Source organism: Mandrillus leucophaeus, unplaced genomic scaffold (genome assembly GCF_000951045.1).
Source record: "Mandrillus leucophaeus isolate KB7577 unplaced genomic scaffold, Mleu.le_1.0 Scaffold732, whole genome shotgun sequence".
NCBI classification, from domain to species: Eukaryota; Metazoa; Chordata; class Mammalia; order Primates; family Cercopithecidae; genus Mandrillus; species Mandrillus leucophaeus.
The window spans coordinates 27-23,426 of NW_012107942.1; the positions used below are offsets into that span (position 1 = coordinate 27).

A 23,400-nucleotide genomic window follows, 5' to 3' on the forward strand; every position below is an offset into this window, starting at 1 on the left:
AGTCTGTCCCTTCTCAGATCTCAACCTCCGTGTTGGGAGATCCACTGCTCTCTTCAAAGCTGTCAGACAGAGTAGTTTGCGTCTCAGTTGATGAAGATTTAAAGGAGAAAATGAAAATCAAATGTCATTCGGCACTCAAAGGCCTACATGTCATTTCTGACTTTTTTCTGTTACTGTGTGTGAACATTTTTTTTTCCTATAAAATGATTATGAAGTTTTCTGATAGAATTATTGTTTGCCTTTCTAAAATAATAATATATTACGGGTTTTTTTTTTTTTCTTTTTTTGAGACAGAGTCTCTGTCGCCCAGGCTGGAGTGCAGTGGCACGATCTCAGCTCACTACAAGCTCCACCTGCTGGGTTCCTGCCTCAGCCTCCCAAGTAGCTGGGACTATAGGCGCATGCCACCACGTCTGGCTAATTTTTTGTATTTTTAGTAGAGATGGGGTTTCACCGCCTTAGCCAGGACGGTCTGAATCTCCTGACCTCATGATCTACCCGCCTCGGCTTCCCAAAGTGCTGAGATTACAGGCATGAGCTGCTGTGCCTGGCCTATTAGGGATTTTTTATTGTAATTTTTCTCCAAGATAAAAGCAGTGGCGTTATATTGCCAAATAATTGAAAAATACAGGAGAAATAAAATCATCCATCCTTTTGTTAGCCTATCACTGTCATTGAAATATTATGTTACATGGCAGTTTGCTTGCTGGTTGCTGTGTTAGGCAGTGCCCTGGTGACATTCCTTTAGCTATGGAGGAATGTAGAATGACAGAACAGTGTTTCTCCTCGATGATACTTGAAGGATATTTATTAACTTTCATATTGAATTACATTTTATTAAATTTATAATGAGTTAATGCTGGGAAATAAAACACTGATTTAAGTCATTTTGGCTTTTAGTACTAAAGCATTTGACAATAAATGACTTCTTCAGAATATAGTATACCTTCTGAAAGCAATAAAGGTGTTTTAGTGAATTGTAAGCAAATAATATTATTTTATTTTTTATTTTTTTTGAGATGGACTTTCGCTTTTGTTGCCCAGGCTGGAGTGCAATGGCGCGATCTTGGCTCACTGCAACCTCCGCCTCCGGGGTTCAAGTGATTCTCCTGCCTCAGCCTCCTGAGTTGCTGGGGTTACAGGCATGCACCATCACGCCTGGCCAATTTTGTATTTTTAGTAGTGACAGGGTTTCTCCATGTTGGTCAGGCTGGTCTCAAACTCCTCAGGTGATCCTCCCGCCTCAGCCTCTGAAAGTACTGGAATTACAGGCGTGAGCCACCGCGCCCGGCCAGCGTTATTTTTTTTTAATCTGGAAAAATACACTTCTAAGAAAATTGATTAAAACCAAACTTCTTCATTAGCCGCTAAAATCACATTTATGTTCTCTTTGCTGCAGCTTCACTTAAAGAGAGGAAGCTTCCTGGTGCTCAAAGCAAAGGAGCTGGGCCTTCCAGTGTGAGTGTGGGGGCGAGGCTTCTTGGGACCCACTGGGTACACCTTTCCACTTAAGGAAATCCCATTTCACGGAGGCCGTGCCTCTTCATTTCAGTGGGACGGCTGCCATTGCTCCCATCATTGCTGCTGTCAAGGAGGGGAAAAGCATCACTCATGAGGGAAGAGAGGTGAGACGCCTGGTTTTCTTGATGATTTAGCAGTTACAGGTAGGGTCCGGAATGCTGGGCAGATCTGTCTGCTTCAGGCCCTACAGACGCCACTTTTGAAGGACATAGAACAGTTTGGACATCACTCAGCTAAGTGACAAAATGGCCTCTTTTATCTGTGTTTGTCCCGCATGTCAACACGGCTGCATTCGAGCATTTTTGTAGATTGTCCTTTTAGGAGCTGGTCATCCTCCTCCTTAAAGGGTGCATGCTTTCCCTGGTACTTGAGCTCAGGACAGTGTCTAACAACAGACCCCATATGGATGGGCCTGGGGTTTATGGTCCAGAGGAATGTCACCGTATTCTTTGTCAAGATATTTCCTCTGACTTCTAAGGAGATTAAGACCAGTGGCCACAGATTGAAGAAAACCTTAATGCCAAGCCTCCTTTCCTGGCCAGTGTAGGCCTGAAGTGCCTCAGCCTGACAGTTACCTATTTAGGTATCCACAAAGAGACCAGAAGGGTGTTGATGGTGATGTGTAAAGTTGGTTTTGTGCTTTGTTTACCTCTCAGCCCGCTGGATAGGATATGTCATGTTAGCAGTTGCGTTGAAGACAGTTCAGTTTGGTGGCTGAGCTGTGACCGCAGTGGATGGGCTTTTTTGATTTTGCAGATTTTGGCTGAAGAGCTGTGTACTCCTCCAGATCCTGGTGCTGCTTTTGTGGTGGTAGAATGTCCAGATGAAGGCTTCATTCAACCCATCTGTGAGAATGCCACCTTTCAGAGGTAATGAGGGGTCTCTAGGGTGGGAGAAGTGAGAGCTGAAGCGCAGCCCAGCATCGACATGGGCATCTTGTAGCAAGAGCCGTGTTTCTGGGAAGGCCCACTGTCTGGGTTTACAGTTCAGAGGCCAGGACTCCTGCCTTAAGTCACTGTCGGTAGTTGGTGGGCTCCGGTGTACACAGCCTCAAAGTGAAATTAGAAAAGGTTGAAAACTAGAAACCACTGAGGACTAGAAATTCAGCTAGAACTCTTACAGCTCTTATGCTAGAAGAAATTCTAGAACTTTTATGAGTTCTAACTAATGCCCAGATTATTTTGAACTGAATTAATTTCCTTCTATTACCTGCATTGAAACAAATAAGGTGAGTCAGAGTGTGTGAGACTGTCGTGGTCAAGAGTCTGTGTTATGGGATGGAATCACAGCTGGGGAATGTCTTTTGGGCCACCTGCCACTGTGTTTTTGTCCTCCATCAAAGTTAACCAGTTCACCCCAGGTGGAGTCATCTTTGACCCACATATCTGAGTTTGAGTCTTTTCCCCCACTCTTAACAGTTTACCTGTATTTTTCATGTTCCTAGTTTGTATCTACCTGGATTTTTTCACTTGTTTTTTTCTACTTACCACAACAAATCCTTTTGGGCTGCCGTACCCCTTCCGAGTCAGAGTGTTAGGAGTTCTTTCATGGTCTGCTTTATTCTCTGTGGGTGAATGTGGGTGCCCTGGTAGCCCGGGCTTTGTATTTTAATCAAGTGTTGGGCAGCAGAGCCCAAAACTCATTTCAGTGAATGAGGTGTCGTTTGAGAGCCATGTGCAGATGCATGGTGATGGTGGGGTAGATAAAAATAGCTACCGTGTGCATTTCTTTTTAAAGGGAACTGGAGGGAAACGCATCGGCATGTTAGTAAGTGCTCTGTTGTCCAGGTGGTGGAATTTCAGACGATTTTCATTTTCCATGCCTGTGTCTCAGGTCCTCTGGAAGACAGACACCAACGTGGCATTGGAGGTGTAGGAGGTTTATTCGAGGAAAGGCTCATGAGAGAGAAAGGAGAGCGGGAGCAGGAGGAGGCAGGGAGAGCGTGGGTCTGGCTTTGCAGGTCAGAGCCCTATAAGGAACTGCAGTGCTGAGAAAGGATCAGCCAGGCCGACTGGAAGGCCCAGAGCAGAGCTTGCCAGATAGAGGAACCCTGTGTCCATTGGAAATGGACCAGGAGCAGGGTCTGCTGTGAGAGCATGGCCCGGGTGTGGAGCCTGTCACCTCACTGCAGTGCCCACAGAGGGCCACACGATGCCCCTCCCTGACTGCATGGTCCCTGTCTTTGTGTGTCCTGAGTCTGCATCACTTTTGTAAAGCCCCACTTTTCTGCCCAGGTACCAAGGAAAGGCAGATGCCCCCGTGGCCTTGGTGGTTCACATGGCCCCAGAATCTGTGCTTGCGGACAGCAGGTACCAGCAGTGGATGGAGAGGTATGGAGCCCAGCCCAGCGGCACTTGGGGTAACTCTTATGGGCAGTGGTGGATTCCCCTCTCCTCCCCTCTTGCTCTTTCAAACGCTACCTACCCTTCTGCGCCTGCCTAAACTTTCTGTGGGATTCCTGCCTTGCCAGAATTCTAGGCGTCCCAGATCTGTGCCACATTTAGGAAGACAATGCACCGCTAGGTGGCGCAGTGTCCACACGATTCCATTTATTTTACATCCTCCACACTCTTCAGGGTGTCTGAACGAATACTGCCGTTTGGTTGAGGATTCCAGAAGTGAATCCCAAAGAAGAGATTGCAGATATGAAATGACAGCTTCCATTTACTGAATGCCCACTTTGTGGGAGGCAGTGTGTGAAACACCCTTCATTTCACTTCATTTCCTCTAGGGTCGTCCCCAGCAGCCCTGGGAGGTAGATGTTTAGTCACTGGAAGGAGAGGGAGCTTCACTTTTTCCTCAGGACATCGCTGGCCAGGGCCAGGTGGAGGCGTATGAGTTGAGCTCGGGTGCGGGGTGACCTTGGGCTGCTTTTTGGCCCCTGCCTGTGTCTCCCCACATGGCCCCTTTACCTGCCCCTCGCTGCATGGCCTGCTCTCCTGCTGTCTCTTTCATTCCTCAGGGTTGGAGTCCCCAATTTGTATGCCCTGGACATCTTCTTTTTCTTGTTTTTCCTCTCTTTCTTCCCAGCACACCTGAAAGGCAGCTGAGCTAGGGAACGCCGGGCTTTGAGACAGCAGGAGTGGGACCATGTTTGGCCATGTAGTAACACTGTTTGGGGCAAGTCACTGAACTGTTTGAACACCTCATCCACATTACCACTCCCGAGCTCAGCACCACTCCTCGGGGAACTGCTTCCTAACAAACGCTGCAAATGCCGGCTCTGTTTCATTGCAGGTTTGGGCCTGACACCCAGCACTTGGTCCTGAATGAGAACTGTGCCTCAGTTCACAACCTTCGCAGCTACAAGATTCAAACCCAGCTCAACCTCATCCACCCAGACATCTTCCCCCTGCTCACCAGTTTCCCCCGTAAGGTAGTGTCTCAGACCGGCCCCTCGTCAGCCCAGCTCTCACCCCTTCTCTTTCTCTCCATGAATGCATTTTGTCTCTTTCAGCAGGAGGGCCCCACCCTCAGCGTGCCCGTGGTTCAGGGTGAATGCCTCCTCAAGTACCAGCTCCGTCCCAGGAGGGAGTGGCAGAGGTCTGTGCCATCTTGAACTAATGGAATCGTCTCAGTCGGGTTGGGAAACATTTCTGTAAATAGCCACATAGTAAATGTTTCAGGAGGCTCTCCAGACCATATGGTCTCTGTTGCAACTATTCAACTCTGCTTTGAGCACAAAAGAGCCACGGACAATAAGCTAATGAATGGGCTTGGCTGTGTGCCAGTGCGGATTTATTTAGAAAAGCAGCCTACTCCAGGCTGGGTTGAGGTGGGCGGATTGCGGCCAGTAGTTCTCCTTTTCTAAAACTGCCTTGCATGGAAGTAGCAGTGATAGAGCTCATGTGTTTCACAGTATAGAAAATAAGAAATGTGTGATGAACAAAGTTACCCATAATCCTGTGGCCCACAGATAATGGTTGATAACATTTTTTTTTTTTTTTGATTTGTGTATGTGGGTTTATGGCCTGACAGTCTTTTCCTGTGTCACTAAATAGTCTTAAGTAACAAGATTTTTATTGGTATTCCAAATAGGGATGTTTGCTCATTTGGGATGTTTCCAATTTTTTGCTGTTTTAATGAAACAATAAATGTCTTACATATAAATCTTTGATGGGAAGTCTGTTCCCTTCAAGTCATTCGTAAATGTGGGATTACTGGCCCAGAGTGTGACACTTGTTAAGGTACTTAATAAATGTAAAATGCCATCTTGAAAGCCTCTTTCAGTACACTCCAACCAGGAAAGTGAACAGCCTTACTGCCCCACATCTTAATTGTAACTTATTTTCTTTTTGAGACCGAGTTTCACTCTTGTTGCCCAGGCTGAAGTGCAATGGTGTGATCTCAGCTCACTGCAACCTCCGCCTCCCAGGTTCAAGCAGTTCTCTTGCCCCAGCCTCCCGAGTAGCTGGCATTACAGGCGCCTGCCACCACGCCTGGCTCATTTTTTGTAATTTCAGGAGAGACAGGGTTTCACCATGTTGGCCAGGCTGGTCTCGAACTCCTGACCTCAGGTGATGCACCTGCCTCGGCCTCCCAAAGTGCTGGGATTACAGGCATGAACCACTACGCCAGGCCTGTTTTAATTTTTAAAGATCTGAACCTTGATTTTAAGTTGCCTGCCCACTCCATAGTGTTTGTATTAGAATAGAGCATGTGCTGGATTATGACTGGATGCTGTATGCTGTTGAGGTTGGATACTTGGGGCCCTTTAAGAGACTGTAGTAGCAAGACTCGGGCCCACAGTGACATCGCGGGGTTAAAGAACCTGGTGTCCATTTGTCAGCATCTGCACAGGCTCTTAACACACAGCAGCGATTCCCAGCCCTAGCCGACATTCACATTTACCTCATGCTTGTGAAAAATAATGCATAGGGCCTGCCCCAGACCCAGTGAATTGGATCTTGAAAGTTAGGCTTGGGACTTACAAGCCCCCAGATGATTTTAATGCTCTGCCAGGTTGAAGAGCCGCCTGTCCAAGAAGTTGTCACTCCATGTGATCTGGGGCTTGCTAGGAAAGTGAGATCTCAGTGTAGAGCTGCTGAATTGGCTTCTGCATTTTGCCAAGGTTCCTGGATGTGAACATGAGTTTCAGAGTCACTCCTCTAGGGACTCTGCTTCTCAGCTGGGACCATTCACCCCTTCGAGGACGTTTGGCAATGTCTGGAAACATTTTTGGTTGTCACAGCCTAGGAAGTAGAGGTTGGGGTCCTGCACCAGGACAGCAGCACTGGCCACAGAGAAAGAAAAAAGCATCTTGTCCTGAGCATCAGTAGTGACTGGCCCTGAGGCAGAGCGAGGCAGCATCCAAAAGGCGGTGGAGCAGAACTGCCCCAGATCCTAGTCACTTACCCTTCAGTGTTGATCGGAAGGAACTTCCTGCAGATTGTCCCCCTGAATTTATTCTGGACATCCACGTTAGGGTCTGCTGAGGCCATATACGCCGTCCGTCACCTGAGATGCTTCTCTCTCCCCCTGCAGGGATGCCATTATTACTTGCAATCCTCAGGAATTCATAGACGAGGCGCTGCAGCTTCCCAACTTCCAGGAGAGCGTGCAGGAGTGCAGGAGGAGTGCACAGGACGGCCCAGCCCCAGCAGGTGAGTGGGAGCCCGCAGAGCAGCCTTTCTTTCCTGGGTTGTGCCCCCTCCTGCTGTTTTCACAGCATTGAGTAGAGTGCTGGCGGGGTGCATTCTAACCTGGCTTTTCAGTTTAATCCAGGGCTTCTCTACTTTGGCTCTATGTTAGAATTATGGCCATTAGAGGAGGGGGCTTTGTGGAGTTTAAGAATCCCAATTCCTGGCTGGGCATGGTGGCTGACGCCTGTAATCCCAGCACTTTGGGAGGCCGAGGCGGGAAGATCATGAGGTCAGGAGATCGAGACCATCCTGGCTAACGTGGTGAAAGCCTGTCTCTACTAAAAATACAAAAAATTAGCCGGGTGTTGTGGCGGGCGCCTGTAGTCCCAGCTACTTGGGAGGCTGAGGCAGGAGAATGGTGTGAACCCAGGAGGCGGAGCTTGCAGTGAACCAAGATCGCGCCACTGCACTCCAGCCTGGGCGATAGAGCGAGACTCCATCTCAAAAAAAAAAAAGAATCCCAATTCCACCCAATCAGAGCATTTGGCGATGGCACCCCAGCATTCTTGACAAGACATGCATTGAGTGAAACAGTTTAGCGCCTGTGGAAAGAGCTTTGAACAGGGACTTGGCTGGCAGGGATCTCGTCCTGGCTTTGTGGATGCACATCCCTGGAGGATCTTGGCCACGTCACTCAACTGAGGTTGAGGGCCGGGCACAGACTTTGGAACCATCGGGTCTCCCTGGATTTGAATCCTGACCCTGCCTCTTACCATCTTCACTGGAAACCTGGGCCTCTGAGTCTGTTTCTCCCTTGTGAAGCAGAGCATTTCCTACCTGATAGAACTGGAAGGATGAGACCGAAGTGCATGGTCTTGCAGTAATAGCTGGATGCAAGGCACACACTGCTCTCTTGAAATAAATGACAATTCCCAGCATAAAGAAATGTCATTTTTTAAATGTAAAAGAATGACAGAAATTCTTTTGAAGAAGTGACTAGAGAATTTATTTGTTCTTCTTCTCAGCCCTTTGGTGACAAATAGCCAGTGGGTCCCACATTGGTGTGAAGTCCTTTGTGTGGGGGCGGTTGCCAGGGGCCTGCCAGTCCCCTTCCTGGGAAGCTGGACGGAACTGTGTTGCTTACCCATCTGTCTTAGTGTGTTTTTTATTATTGTAAAAGAATATGTGAGACTGGGTAATTTATCAAGAAAAGAGGTTTATTTAGTTCGTGGTTCTGCAAGGTCACGGCCCTAGCTCCCAGTGACGGTTTTCACGTTGTGCCATAACATGGCAGAAGAGGGCAAGTAGGAAGTGGACGCTTGTGAAGATGGGAACACCTGGGCCGCACCCTGGCTTTATAACAACCGCCTCCCCCGGGAACAAATCCATTCCCTTGAGAAGTACTCCAGTCTCCTGAGAGCCACTACTTAACTACTGCAGCTCCAAGCCACTCAGGAGGGTCCGTCCCCGTAGCCCAAACACCTCCCACTAGGCCCCGCCTCCCAACACCGCCACACTGGGGAGCACGTTTCCACATGAGGTTTGGGGACAAACCAATGATACTCAAAGCGTTGCACCTTCTCAGGGCTGCATGCTGGCTCCCTTTTGACCCCAAGGAACGGATTGTTTCACATGGATTTTTTCACAGAGAAAAGAAGTCAGTACCCAGAAATCGTCTTCCTTGGAACAGGGTCTGCCGTCCCGATGAAGATTCGAAATGTCAGTGCCACACTTGTCAACATAAGGTATGCTACTCTCCCAGGAAGCAGCCTTCCATCAAAGGCGTGTTTCCTTTTTAAACCAAAGTCCTGCTGCCCTCACCAGTCGATTTGAAAATGCAGCGGTATCAAGCCCTGTCACTTGTCATGTCGCCTGGAGTGTCTAGGAGAGGAGCGTGGCCTTACTGCATTTTATAGCCTCAGTAGCAATGTTTTTACCCTGGGAATCACCACAGTTCATCCCATGATGTCTTTTAATAAAAATAGCTGATATTACTGTGTGCACTACACCTAAGAAATCATCTCGTTTAATTTTTACATTAATCCTATGAAGTGGTGAGTAACTACCCATTTTGTTGAGGGGTGAACCGATGCTCAGAGAGGTGACTTGCTGTAGTTCCTACAGCTGGTAAGTGGGGCATCTGAAGTTTGAGCGGGGACTTGGGGTCTGGATTGCTACCTGGTATTGTCCCCCAGCTATCTGTTGCTAGTATGTTCAAAAGCTTTAGGGTTCTGCACATTTGTGTTCAGCCCCTTTATTGGATTCCCCTTGACATGTTTTTTAGTTGATTCTCTTGGGTTTGCCTGGGGTCGTTTATCAGCAGAGAGATTAGTCAAACGCGTTGTGAAATGTACATGTTACCTCTGCAGATAGTATGTGAAGAAAATAAGATTGTGCATTAGTAGGTTTGTTTTTAAATTTTGCTTTGTCATCTTAGATGCTAGTGATGGATGAGAAACAAGCAAATAGTGCATTAAATACATACAGCAGTGACGAGATGTGCCCTGACATCAGAAATACACTATCTGGGGGTGTGTTTCTCTGTGGACGAGGACATGCAATAAAGCAGCTTGGAGTGAGCCGGCCTCTCCCGGGGGCTGAGATCCTGGGGGAAGAAGGGCTTTTTAAGTTGCTGACCTGACCCCCCTGCAAGTGGCTTTTGAACCGGCTGAAGCTAATGGGAAGGTGCTGTTGCCACCTTGTGTCCCAACTCCCTTTTCCCCGGAAGGTCATGTCTCAGCACTGAGGCTTCTCTCTGCAAAATGGGTGCAGCCCTCTCCGTCTTCCTGGCTCCTCCCAGAGAAGGAAGAAGGCCAGAGCGGGTCAGCACTCTCTCTGCCTTGGAGCAGAGCTTCTGAAATGCACTGCACGTCAGAATAGCCCAAGAAGCTTGTCAGAATCCAAGCTCCCAGAGCCCTGCCTAAAACCAAGTCAGAAACCCCGAGTGGCACCTGGGAGTCTGCGTTAACTAGCTCCCTGAATGAAGCACCTGCAGCCCGCCCGGCCCCAGGTGTCTTTGAGGACATGAACTGAGGAAACCCCGACCGCATGCAAAGGGGGAAAAGTCCGACGGCAGCTGGACCTAGAAACAGTCTCATATGGCCCAGTGTCTGTCCTGGTATTCTCAAGAGAGGCTGTGGCCACAGTCAGTCTGTGTAGTCAGATTTATTGTTAGGACTAAATGCTTTAAGCCTCCTATAAACTTTTTTTTTTTTTTTTTTTTGATGCCCAGCCTTTGTGTAAGTATACTTGAAAGGGTTTCAGGGTTCCATGTATAATCCTTTGCTGTAAACAGGATGACACATGTAAAATTACCTTTACGGTTCAATTAATTGGCTTTTATATTAGCTCCTCAAAGAAAAGCACGAGAGCCAGACCTTTCTACAGCTGCTTCCTGGTCTTGTCCAAAGCAGACATCAGCCTCTGAACTGTCGGCAGCCCTCCCAGTGGCGGTGACTCTCTTGCTCTTCTCTTCTGTAGCCCCGACATGTCTCTGCTACTGGACTGTGGTGAGGGCACGTTTGGGCAGCTGTACCGTCATTATGGAGACCAGGTGGACCGGATCCTGGGCAGCCTGGCTGCCGTGTTTGTGTCCCACCTGCACGCAGATCACCACACGGTGAGTGTTGGGCTGGACCACAAAGCTGGAGCCTGGAGGAGGCACTGCCACACTGAGTTGGCCCTTTGGCCGCATCTTTTCCTCTGCTTCCCTAACTTGCCCAAGCTTTTCTTACTCATCTCTAGCTAGAAAATGGTCTTTTACAAAACTCAACGTAGTCCTTCTGTGCCACAGGAATGTCTTCTCTCTCTATTTAGTTCCTTTCCTGCAGCAGGACAGCTTTGGGTTTACCCAGCCTTGAATTTTGAATCTCACACGGCCTGCTCAGAGGAAGCTTTGGCCAGATGCCGGAAGTGTGGCTATGAGACCCTCACCTTGGTCTCCTGGGGTGCTGGGCTCTGGGCCATTGCCCTCTTCCCAATACGGGTCCCATTGCTTTCTGCCTATGACATTTCAGGGTCATGGCGCAGGGGGCTTAGCATGTGCCACCCCCACTGCGGCCGTGTTGGAGACTGGTGGGTGACATAGGGCTGGCAACTCCTGCAAGAGGGAGGGCTGCAGACCCTAACCCGAAGGAGATCATCCTCGGGCCTGGCTAATGCATGTTTCCTGTTTCCTTGCCAGGGCTTGCTAAATATCTTGCTGCAGAGAGAACGAGCCTTGGTAAGTGCGGCACTTCATCGACGTTTTGAGTTCCAGTGGTTTACACATCATCCGCCACGCCTCTTGGCCTCCAGCGTTTATTGAGATGTTCCATCGTTGAGTCAGCACTTGGATTTTTTGTTTCAGGCGTCTTTGGGAAAGCCATTTCACCCTTTGCTGGTGGTTGCCCCCACCCAGCTCAAAGCCTGGCTCCAGCAGTACCACAACCAGTGCCAGGAGGTCCTGCACCACGTCAGGTGAGCATCCAGGGCAGCCTGGCCCCTGGGTTGTTGCTTGCTTCCACCTCCTTCAGAAGCTCAAGGTTGACACTGGGGCAGTTACCACTATCCCCCAGGAGCCTTGCCCTTGACATTGTCCCAGAAGGCAGAAGCAAGAGAGAAGTGCTCTGGCTGAAGGACAGAAACCATTAGATAGTTCCCACATCATGCTTATTTTCTTAGAAGCATTTCTTCCCAGTCCTCATTTGAGTTCTGAGCTGCTTTCTAAACATTGACCAGCTTTTCTTCATGAGAGTTCCGGAGCCAAGCACCCAAATAGTGGCTAGCACAGAGACTGTCCAGACCAGGTGTGTGGCCAGCGGGAGGTGGCGCCATCCTCACCCCAAGGGGAAGGAGTCCCCTCTGCTGGAGTCGCCGTGGCCTGTGCTGCCTGAGCTGGAGGCGGTATTCACCTGCTGGGTCTCTCCCAGTGGCCCAGAGGCTTGGGTTTGGCTCTTTGTATTTGACAGCTGTTTCTTCATCTTAGGGACTATGATTTCAATCATGTTTCTACCTAAGAATGATTTTGGGGTTCTGCAGCCAAAGACTTAAACTTTGGTTCCAGATGTCCAAGAAATGTTTTAAATGTTTTGTCTTTTTACAGTATGATTCCTGCCAAATACCTTCAGGTAGGGGCTGAGATCCCCAGTCCTGCAGTGGAAAGATTGATCAGTTCGCTGTTGGGAACATGTGATTTGGAAGAGGTAAGAGGCACCACTGCAGGCATCGTGGGGGCGAGATGGGGAGCAGAGCTGCAGAGCCCTCCAGCCCCGCCCTTTTAGTTTCAGACCTGTCTGGTGCGGCACTGCAGGCATGCGTTTGGCTGTGCGCTGGTGCACACCTCTGGTTGGAAAGTGGTCTATTCCGGGGACACCATGCCCTGTGAGGCTCTGGTCCGGATGGGTGAGTAGAGGAAGAAGCCAGCCACCGTGAGGTTGCTCTGGGGTTTGTGTCGCTGGAGGTGAATGCAGCTGAGTTTGGGGGGAAACAGCAGCAGAGGCAGGAGACTCAAGTCCCTGCCCTCAGAGTCTCTGGTTGTCATCCTAATAGGCAGACCCAGGGCCAGGGGAGCCGAGTGTTGAGACCAGGAAACAGCACGTGACTGAGGCCTGTGTGCTGTTCTTGCAGAGAACTCCGCCCTGATCCTTGTGCTTTTTCTCCAGGGAAAGATGCCACCCTCCTGATACATGAAGCCACCCTGGAAGATGGTTTGGAAGAGGAAGCAGTGGAAAAGACACACAGGTAGCAAAGGCCGGTTAGTCCTTGTCCCCCATATCCTCCCCCTCCCCTACTATGTGACACTGAGCAGCCATCATTTGTGTCTCCACTGATGTGGTGCTGCCCTGCTTCCTATCAAGGGCTATGGGGGCTTCCTTGACCTATGGCAATGCTCACAGGCCCTTGGCCTTTATTTTTGCACAATTTTCTAGGCAAGGTTCTAGAGTGAGGCACAGTTTTTTGAAAGCATTTAGAAATAGCTGAATAAACTCTAAACCACGTCAGAGAATTGCCAGGGGAAGGTGGGGGCTGGGGGACTGAATCTTGGGCTGTTAATTTCGACGAAAGAGTGCATTACCCCAGGTGGGCCCTGTGCTTTCTCTTTGGGTGCCCTCATAGACAGATTTGGCAGCCAATACAGAGGGTGGGCTTCATTCAGGGGAGTGTGTGAAGGCTCTGGCCCTCAGGGGAGATTGTGCTGGCTACAGAGGTGCTCATTAAGAAAACCCACCAGCTTCCCCAGGTAGCCTGGCAGTTGACTGCCAGGGTCTGTGCCACTCTTCGCAGTCTTGCACTTGGGTTCAGCTTCAGTCTGCTCTGTCCTTTGCCCGCAGCACAACGTCCCAAGCCATCCGTGTGGGGATGCGGATGAACGCGGAGTTCATCATGCTGAACCACTTCAGCCAGCGCTACGCCAAGGTCCCCCTCTTTAGCCCCGACTTCAACGAGAAAGTGGGAATTGCCTTTGACCACATGAAGGTCTGTATGTCACGTGGGCAGCACGGGGCGGGGAAGGGGCACGGACGGGGCAGGGACGGGGCAGGGAGACGGGATTCTACACACTGAGTAGGACAGTCAGCTGGAGTTAGCTTTCTTCTTTGGGGCCACCGTGGGAAAAGGGTATCTACCCGTCACTAACCAGGTCAAACCACGCTGGGTTTGCTGGTGAGACCCACCTCCTGCAGGGGCCAGCTAGTCTTCGGTCTCAGTCCACTGGAAATTTCTGAAGAGTCTTTTCAGGCCTGGACTGCTCACACAGTCATGGCATTTGAGCCTCAGCACAGACCTGTGAGACAGGTGGTTGCCTCTTGTGAGTGGGAAAGCCAGGCCTGAGCTTTGGCCTTCCGGAATGAAGGGGCGGGGCCCAAACCAGGCCTCCTTTTTCAGGAGCTTGACTTTGAGAGCATCTGGACTGCTTTCCCTTCCCTCTCCGGAGGCCCTTAGCCAGGCCTGGGGAGACTCTGTCCCTTCTTTAGAGGGCTCCCTCCATGCCATGCTTTTTTCCATTTCAACTGTGACCTGTTGGCTTGTGCGTAAGGAGGGGGCGTTGGCGCTGCTGTGTGAGCGCATGACTGCATCTCTCCCAGCTCCTGTCCCCACCTCTGCCCCTCTGAGGCATGTCCTTGTCTTCTATTGTGTCTTCTAGGTCTCCTTTGGAGACTTTCCAACAGTGCCCAAGCTGATTCCCCCACTGAAAGCCCTGTTTGCTGGCGACATTGAGGAGATGGAGGAGCGCAGGGAGAAGCGGGAGCTGCGGCAGGTGCGGGCGGCCCTCCTGTCCAGGGCTCTGACAGACGACCTGGAGGATGGGGAGCCCCAGCAGAAACGGGCCCACACAGAGGAGCCACAGAGCAAGAAGGTCAGAGCCCAGTGAAGATCTGGGAGTGACCCTGAACTCTGACGGCTGTGTGTCTTCTGCCCCACGCACGCACCCGTATCTGCCCTCCTTGCTGGTAGAAGCTGAAGAGCATGGTCCACGCAGGAGGCAGCTCAGGATAGGTGGTGTGGAGTTGTGCCGAGGCTTGGACTCCCAGATAAGCACTAGTTTATAGACGCCTCTTAGGACTGGTGCCTGGCACAGCCGTGGAACAGGAGGCTGCTACACGGAAGCAAGCAAATGAACTAATTTCACTTCAAGGCAGTATTTTAAGAAGTCATGGAAACAGACGGCAACACCTTTCCTCTCATCCAGCAAAGTGATTCCCTGCACGCCAGAGACAAGCAGAGTCACAGGAACACTGGGTCTCAGTGTCCGAGACTCAACGAAAATAGTATTTCAGCTGCAATAAAGATGGAGTTTGGAACTGTGAGTTCTTTTGCTTCCTCCTGCTGCTGCTACAGAGCAGGGTCTGCTGGGCACCGCCTTGGAGAAGGCTCTCTGCGCTGCAGCATGGCAGCTGCCTGGTACCCGGCTGGCTTGGAAGTCATCCCCCATCGTAGTGAGCACCTCTGGAACCTGTCCTGAGAGAGCCACCCTCGTTCGCCAAGTCTTTTGACAGAACTCAAGCTGTGCCAGCTCACAGCAGGGCGTGCTTCCCCTATCAGTGAGAGCCTGGCCGGGCTAGTGTCAGTGGTCAGGGAAATGCAAGTCTTCTGGTGGTTCTGGGTAAAAGTGGAGACAATAGATTTGCTCTGTTGCTTCCATACTGAGAGTGAGGATCACTTTGCCCTTGAAGGTTTTGAGAAATGGCACACGGAGCTGGTTTCTTTTGTCCTCCTGGTGGGATTTACAGACACAGATTAGTGCTTGACAAATGGAGAGCATTTTCCAAGTCGAATCTAGTACTTGCTGTATATTCTCCCTACCCGGGAGAACATGAAAAGTGCTTTAAAAACTCAAGCGACAAGTGAGAGCTCAACCAGCGACTTGCTTTACACTAGTGGTGACCTTCAGGTGCCAACCGGGCGCACATTCGAGATTGACAGCCACATCCCCGCAGGTTTATTAAAGCCAGAACAGATGCCAAGCCCAGGGATAATAAATCTATTTTAATAACATTACTTTTGACAACGATTTGTACATGTATTTAAAGATAACTTTCAACCCCCACCCTTACCCCAGACTCCCATTACAAATTGAGGCGTGAACTGCCCTTGCCAGGAAGTGAGCAAAGCTGTAACATCAAAAGTCTGCACATCCCACTCTCAGAGGAGGGTGACTTTACACTGTGTTGGGAAAAATAACTAAGCATTTAAATTTTTCATTGTACACCTGTACATTGGTTTAGATTGAATGGCTCAAATTAAACAAATATAGAGAGATTTCATATATACAAATATTATATCATGTATAGGTATATTATATCTATTTTAAAAGGATAAAATTTTAAACTTTTACTTTGCATGCATGGCCCAAATCTTTTCTCACTCCCCTAATCCCCAAGTGTGAAGAGGCTCCCCAGTACCCTCCCAGCCCTCGTCCCCATGACCGGATGGGACTTCATGAGAAGGGATGAGCGGCTGACGCTGGTGAGCAAAGCAGGCCACACCGCAGGCCGAGCCCATGGCCCGGTGTCTCCGTGGCCGGTTTCACTTTTCCTCCACATGCTTTGGGTAACATAATTATTGCTATTCAGTTTGAACCTCCAGAAAGAAGAGGCAGGCTCCAGGACCCCACAGACTAGTGAGCTGGGTGCCTTTAGGTACCTAGAGGAGTAAAATTACTCTCATATAGCCAATAGATTTGGGGACATGGAGGCCACCGTTGGGGCCTCCAGACACCGTCAGGCTTGTTTTATAGATTCAGAAGTAGAAAATGATATAGGAGCTTTCAGTCACACAGTGGAAAAAGGAAAACTTAGGAAGCGAAACACATTTTTGTCTTCAGCCACTTACTTTGGAGCCCACTGATGGGGGCAGCCCGGAAGGTTTTCCAGTGGCAAGGCCTCCCCCGAGTGGCTGGCAAAGGTCAGTGCCCCAGGACTGCTAGAATCCCGGACCTGGTCTAGGTGTGGGTGACAGGGACCCTGCTGTCCTGCTTCCTTTCTGTGGCCATTAAACTGCTCCTGCAAGACCTGCCATGAGCCGTCCGAGGAAAAGGTAGCAGCCCTCGGGTCTCACCAGGCAAAGTGAGCCTCTCCCGCACCACTCCGACCCTGCAAAGGACGCTCCTGACCAGCCTTGGATGGAGAGGGGGGTGTTGCTTGGCATGGAGGCTGAAAGTGGATCAAAAGAGGCACAAAGTCAAAAGGCAAAGGTCAAACAAAAGGCCGAAGTCACCACCCGAAAGGAACAAACAAAATCTGCACCACCAGCATCACCACACGGACTGGCGATCACAATTTCCTGCCAGACTCCAACCTCGCGTTGGCAGTGGCAGGAAAGAGCCAGCAGAGAACACTTGGCAAGCTCACGGACGCTGCTCCTGGCGGCGTTCCTAGGGCCCGTGATGTATGTACACGCGAGGCAGGATGGGCGGTGCCATGTCAGAGGGCGGTGCTCTCAGACTCCTCCTCCGAGTCCCTCTTGTCAGTCACTGAGTGTCGCCGCATGTGCTCCAGGGGACTCAGGCGGAGTGTCGACCCGAGCTCTATGTGGATCGAGGGAATATCAAAGTGGACAAGATCTGGAAGGCGGCAGAGAGAAAGGCGGTTGAAAGGGGGCCTCCCGGCAAATGAGAACCTAGTTGCAGGCAAACAATGTCAGCCTTAGGAAGCAGGGGTGGTGGTATTCTAGGGATAGATCATTTGGAGGTTGGTTTAAGCGTTTTGTGGCACAATCAGGTTGTGGTCATGCCTGCTTTGCTTCTACCCCGTAAGTTTGCAGAACCAAAGCAAACCCACGATGTGCCACTGTGGTTCAGACAGGAAGGCCAGAACAGCGCCTCCCTGCCAAGCCACAGGGTCCTTTATTCTTGATAAGGAGGATGCTGAGTAAGTCTCAATGACATCTCTTTGGGGATGTATATCAGACTGCATTTCATTCCCCAGAATCTGCAGGGACAGGACGTGAGACAGTGGAAAAGTACCCCTTTCTCCTCTCAAGTCTACGAGTGAATCGGGGAACCCTGAACCAGTGTCCTCACTCTAAGAAATGGCTGCGTTTTGGGTGGCTGACATGGGCGGAGTAGAAGGTCTCCCTCAGGACCCTGGTCGTCATGGGTGTGCCAACTGTCCCTAACTGCAGGAAAACCCCCACCTCTAGTGACATCCTTATCAGGAGCATTAAAAGGTCATTTTTTTTCCCGGCAAGATGAACAGGAGAAATGTACTCGAAATAACAGCTCCATGTCTGGACATCTGTGAGTCGGCAAAGACGACAGAAGTCCTTAGACTGGCAGCTGAGTAGACACAAAGTCTGTTTGCCACAGCATGTTAAAAATGGCCTTGCTGCTGCAGCCCCGCCCCGGGGGGGAAACTGACAAGGCTGTGCTTGCTGACTCTTCCGGGATGTGGTACACCAGAGAGCCAGAGAACACAGATCCCCTGGGTTCTTTACGCTCGTCATGCTGTCCCCCTCCTTCGCCTGCTTAGTTTTCCTTTTTTTTTTGCTTTTTTGAGATGGAGTTTTGCTCTTGTCGCACAGGCTGGAGTGCAATGGCACCATCTCAGCTCACTACAACCCCCGCCTCCTGAGTTCAAGCAATTCTCCTGCTTCAGCCTCCTGAGTAGCTGAAATTACAGGCGCCCGCCACCACGCCCGGAATTTTTTTTTTTTTGTATTTTTAGTAGAGACTTGGTTTCACCATGTTGGCCAGGCTGGTCTCGAACTCCTGACCTCAGGTGATTCACCCGCCTCAGTCTCCCAAAGTGTTGTGATTACAGGCGTGAACCACCGCGCTTGGTTTCTGGCCCTCACTTAGCTTTGCGAGGCTGGGAGCACTTCAGGAGGCAGAGGAGGGGAACAAATGTTCAGACTGAGGAATACCATACTAAGTGTACAGACATACATTTGGACACTGTCCTGAAAGACATCATACAAACATGGAAGCTCTGGGACAAAGGTCTTCCCTTAGCCCCACCCCCCAGGCAGCCCTCATGTCCTTCCGGTCTTTGTTTTGCTGCCTGATGAGAAGCAGAGATTTAGGGGGTGGGGCTGGAGGAACAGCCAGTGCCACTTATTCCTCTGAAGCAGGTGGCCTCAGGCCCACCTCTGCCTTTCCCCGGCTGCTTGGGTCATGTCTCTGCACAGGTGTGAGGCTGAGCGGCCCGGGGCCCACCTCGCTGTGCAGGGTTCGCTATCAGGTAAGAACACAAGCTCTCCCGCTTAGATTCAAAAATCCCAAATGTGTCAGGCAGGAAGAGCGTGAGCTTGGACAAGCTTCCTACCTTCCCTGTGCCTCAGCAGTCAAATGGGAATAATACAGGGTGGTGATGAGTTTAGACGGGCCCAGAACAAGCACTTGTGTGAGCTGTCATACCTTTATCCTTGTTGCTGCCTTAAAGAGACTCCCAAGGGAGAAGAGTCACTATGCAAGGGAATGGGATTCAGGGGAAGAAGCCCTCATCAGTATTCCTGGGAAAAGGGACACTGGCTGCTTGTTTCCAGGACACTCTGGAAGCACCTGCCAGGAGAACTGTCTGTTAGCACCAGACACCCTGGTATCTCTCGGTAGTCCCTGCAGGACCATGGGCCGAATCGGGGGGAAGACCTGGTTTACTCTGGCCACCCCTACTTACTGAGGCAGATACACCGAAGTCCTGGCTTCCTTCATGCCCTTCCCTCAGTTATGTTTTGAGCATTTACTTTTTATAGGAGGAGGAGACCAAACAGATACTGATATAAATACTCCCCCACATTTTATTGAGTTGGATAGAAAGGATCTGTCTGGCCATATCCACTTGGGATGAGGGAGAAGGGGAGCAGGATGAGCTCCGATACGGATTCTTCAGGATTTGCCAGCAGTCTCAGCCTGGAGGAAGCCAGACGTTAGGATCTAAGTCTGGAAGGGGAGATCTGCTGGTGTGAACTCAGGGCCACTGAAAATGGGGTCCAAGCCTTGGTGTGGACCCTGTGCTGAGCTGCAGCAGGTATGACCTCCCCTCAGGACACCTTCCTAAACAAAGGTGAGCAGGTGCATGTCCCCCAGGGTGCTGGGCACAGGCGTCTCCAACACAAACGTCTCATAGGAAGAACAGATGTGTTACCGCTCCACGGTCTAAACCTGAGGGAGAGCGGAGGAGGAGGAGCTGCAGATGTGATTCTAGTGAGAGAGAAGGTACGGAAAAGGGGTTGGCTGGGTTCTCCCCCAGCTCCTCCTAATGAAAAGAAAGAAAAAGAGGCTAGGGGTCCCCCAAAGCCAAATAAGCTCGTGGTCAGCTCATCCTTACTGAGGCCAGGGAAGGCTGGAGAGTGAAGCTGCCATGCGGATGGTCTGAGCCACATGCAGAGAGGAGGAGCGGAGGGGAGGAGCGGGCAGCTGGCCTGGCTAGCTAGCGGGGTGGAGGGGCGAGGCCGGGACCAGCTTACCCTGAAAATCCCCCTCACACGTATCCAAAACTGCGCCATTCATGTCACACAGCTGCAAGAACACAATGATAGGATTCGGAGAAAGGAATCAACATGACAAAACATGAACGTCACACACACACACACACACACACCCCCACACCCACACACAAAGCTATGCCAATATCACAGTCCCAGGCAGGCCACACCAAACCATGATGGATTCTACACTGGCTGAGACCTGAACATACAGGACAAAACAGTCTGCTGCCAAAAGGACATTAAAACAGGGTCCGCATAGGGCGAGGGACGTTATGAATCCTTAAGGTCAGGAGTTCTTCAACCTGCGAGATGGAACGTGAACCATTCCGCTTCTCAGAGCCCTCAAGGCACTGTCCTCCCGGGCCTTCTGTTGCCCACTTTTGTTCCCCAATTTCTCCTCGCCTGCTCTTTTCTGCTTCTCCATTGATATCTTCTGTTCATTCTTTTTTTTTTTTTTTTTTTTTGAAGACAGAGTCTCTCTCTGTCACCAGGCTAGAGTGCAGTGGCACGATCTCGGCTCACTGCAACCTCCACCTCCCAGGTTCAAGCCATTCTCCTGCCTCAGCCTTCCGAGTAGCTGGGACTACAGGCACATGCCACCACGCCTAATTCTCCAAGGCCTCCCAAATCTCTGGGATTGCAGGCGTGAGCCACTGTACCCAGCCATCTTCTGCTTATTCTGTTGCTTATGTATTGACACTACCTTGTGTCCCTTCCCTGGGGTGGCTGGAAGAGTCAGCAGATGTGACACATTGGGAGGAGTGGCCCTGGAGACCTGGTGACCTTCAGCTCCTCTGCAGCTGTGACCTTCCCCGAGGGCAGCAAGCGTGTGCCCGCCCATCATGGGCTCCTTGAGGAGACAACGCCTCAGCACCAAGACCCACCAAGATGGGAGGGGTGCTCAGTGCATTTTCCAGGGAGAAATTTGCTTAATTTTTAATAAGCCTCAGGGTAGATGACAGCAGCTGCACCTTCAACATTAATTACATCCAACAATAAAGAAGCCAAATCACCAGATGGCTCTTCCCTGTAATATTTAAATCTGACCCAGCACACAGTTGCAAATTGGACTAGCCTTTTCTTTTTTCTTTTTTTTTTTTTTGAGACGGAGTCTCGCTGTGTCGCCCAGGCTGGAGTGCAGTGGCCGGATCTCAGCTCACTGCAAGCTCCGCCTCCCGGGTTCACGCCATTCTCCTGCCTCAGCCTCCCGAGTAGCTGGGACTACAGGCGCCCACCACCTCGCCCGGCTGGACTAGCCTTTTCAAAGGCAGCATGGAGCTGAACCCCACAGGGTCACTGAGTCCGTCTAAACACGGAAGAAATAAATCACTCTTTTGGAGAAGGACGTGGAGGAAAAAGTACATGATCCGCAAAAAGTCCCAGTGCACCCTAGGACAGCACTGTTCTCTGAAATGAGTGGGTATGTGGTGTGTGGTGTGTGTGTGTGTTCCAACCCAAGCTGCCTCACCTTCTGCTACTTGGGACAACACTAGGCACACATATGCTCCAGCTCAAAGCCATGCTACTGCACTTTACTAAGTGGGTTGGCTCTAGCCCAAGACACAGCTCAAGCCCTGTGCCTGTCTCCCTGAACAAGGAAAATGCTCAAATGACTTTAAGCAGCCACCACAAATATGCCCCTGACTTTATAATCTTATGTGGTTGAAGTGTCTGGGGAGATGTTCCAAATACGTCCCGTTCCTTCCAGCCAATGAACGGTTTTGGCTAAACGTGGTGTGTGTTTGTGATTTTGTGCTTACAGATTTTTCTGGGGGAAGAGACTTATCTTTGTTTCTAAATTTAAATCCAAACTAAATTAAGTCGTTGTGGGTTCGTCCAATTAGCTCCTCAGGGAATTGGCCGGGGAAGGGGAATCTGGGGGAGGGGAATGGAGATATGCAGGTTTTCTGAAATTCACCCTTCTCTAAATATCTATCTAGAAGCGTATTTTTCTAGCAAGGTTTATTTTACTAATAGTGAAGAACATCTTTGGTTCTTAGCCCGTCCTCCAGATAAGCATTTATACCTGTCGGTTGCTCGGGCTCTATCCAGGGAATACCTGAGTTTTGATACCGTTTTGTGATCATAACCAGCCTCTCCTGACGCCCCACTCCAAATGACTCAGTGTCTTGAACCCCCGATATTAAAAGCAAAAACAGAACTCCAGGCTGGTGGGCTTCGACTGAGAGAGATCCCGTAAGAAGCCCCCCTTTGGGACACATGGATTCCAGGGTTGCTGTCCATTGGTGGGCTTCTAAGGAGATCTTATGAGCTACCCCTGGTGCCAGCCCAGTCATCTCAAAGCACGCAGGAATTTGTTCCCTGGCAGTGACACTAGCAATCCCTCCCCTAGGTACATTTCACTAAAGTTCATAAAAAAAGATGAGGGAGCCTGTGGCTTGGTTACCTGTAGACATGCTTTCCCCAGGGGACATGCCATCTAGCATGGGGGGCTCCGTGGACTGCGGACTGGAGGCCGAGAGGTTTACTGTGGGAGGCTGAGGAGGCGGCAGAGTAGGTCGCTGTCGGGGCTTAGGAGTGGGACGCGATTTGCTCAAAGTGCTTGTAAAGACAGAAGGAGAGGCCAGGGGAGGAGCTGCAGCTGGGGAGAGCTGGCCCGAGGCCAAGGAGTACCCCTGAGGGTAGCTCAGTCCATAGGGCGACGGGGTGCTGGGCGGGGTGGGGGACAGGCTGACTGGGGACGGCTGGCCAGCGGACTGGTCTGCCACAGCCCCCGGCTGGCCAAAGGGGACCTTGGGTGGAATTGGTGCCAACTTCTTTGAAACTGAAAGAGAAAACACAACAACAAAACACAAAGTTGTTAAATGAAGCCACTGTGGGGCCTGTTCACACACCCTTCAGCGTTCAAAGCTGTCCCCACCTCCTGCCCCTCGCCACCCACCCACACCTCCCTGCCCTGCCCCCTGGCCTCCTGCCACATGGAGAGCACCCAGTACAAGTTTTAAAAATTAACCTAGAATTGCACGTTTTCCTATCTTCCCATCTGTTAACTAATTTCTCCTCCTCTTTTCTGGCTTTCTGCCCTGATCTACACATGCACACCCAGCCAAACTAGAGAACAAATTTCCCATCCACAGGAGTGGGCTGCCTTCCCAGTGGTGAGACGTATTGTGGCTACACTCAGAGCAAGAGTGAGTCAGTGGGGCAGGGTCCAGCAGAGGATGACTCCAGTTCAATCTGCTGTAATGGACAGTGGAGCCCTGACCCAGGGGCAGGTCCTCGGGATGCAAAATTGACTTTTGGCTGAACCTGTCCAGTGGTTTCTGGCTCCCCTAACAATGATAGGTGAGCAAATCCTCCAGCCACAGAACCCCTGTTCCTCCATTACTTTATATGCTGTGCCTCAATCCTGCATCCTTGCTGCTGAGGC

The 23,400-nt window shown here is 50.6% G+C and overlaps 2 protein-coding genes across 7 annotated transcripts in view; one reads left to right on the top strand and one right to left on the bottom strand.

The window, feature by feature from the left end:
• The first annotated feature begins 842 nt into the window (after window positions 1-842).
• Window positions 843-14,881, top strand: ELAC2 (elaC ribonuclease Z 2). Of its 3 annotated transcripts, none has more exons than XM_011965668.1 (16): window positions 843-1,458; window positions 1,553-1,625; window positions 2,278-2,390; window positions 3,756-3,851; window positions 4,759-4,897; window positions 4,979-5,064; window positions 7,006-7,124; window positions 8,752-8,848; window positions 10,584-10,722; window positions 11,287-11,325; window positions 11,452-11,561; window positions 12,187-12,286; window positions 12,365-12,485; window positions 12,746-12,824; window positions 13,415-13,559; window positions 14,227-14,881. In XM_011965668.1, exons 1-16 carry the CDS (start codon window positions 1,382-1,384, stop codon window positions 14,452-14,454), a joined length of 1,761 nt encoding a protein of 586 aa, XP_011821058.1. In that variant the 5' UTR covers window positions 843-1,381; the 3' UTR covers window positions 14,455-14,881. The 3 variants fall into 3 exon arrangements, with proteins under 3 accessions (XP_011821058.1, XP_011821059.1, XP_011821060.1); XM_011965669.1 differs by having other exon boundaries at window positions 849-1,458; window positions 4,982-5,064; XM_011965670.1 differs by having other exon boundaries at window positions 849-1,458; window positions 3,831-3,851.
• Window positions 14,882-15,550: 669 nt separating this feature from the next.
• The window catches only part of ARHGAP44 (Rho GTPase activating protein 44), a 218,882-nt gene continuing 211,032 nt past the window's right edge, over window positions 15,551-23,400 (bottom strand). For 2 of the 4 annotated variants that reach the window (XM_011965674.1, XM_011965673.1), the window contains 2 exons: window positions 22,417-22,794; window positions 15,551-17,145 (listed from right to left, as the gene is read on the bottom strand). In XM_011965674.1, coding sequence (XP_011821064.1) covers window positions 17,006-17,145; window positions 22,417-22,794 — 518 coding nt within the window. In that variant the 3' untranslated portion in view covers window positions 15,551-17,005. Of the gene's footprint in view, window positions 17,146-19,988; window positions 20,041-22,416; window positions 22,795-23,400 lie in introns of all 4 variants that reach the window. The other 2 variants (XM_011965676.1, XM_011965675.1) reach the window with 2 other exon arrangements.

Coding starts and splice junctions, on each gene's coding strand:
- ELAC2 (XM_011965668.1), top strand. CDS start 1,382: ATGTTCTCTTTGCTGCAGCTTCACTTAAAGAGAGGAAGCTTCCTGGTG. Junction 4,898..4,978: donor TCACCAGTTTCCCCCGTAAG/GTAGTGTCTCAG, acceptor TGTCTCTTTCAG/CAGGAGGGCCCCACCCTCAG. Junction 10,723..11,286: donor TGCACGCAGATCACCACACG/GTGAGTGTTGGG, acceptor TTTCCTTGCCAG/GGCTTGCTAAATATCTTGCT.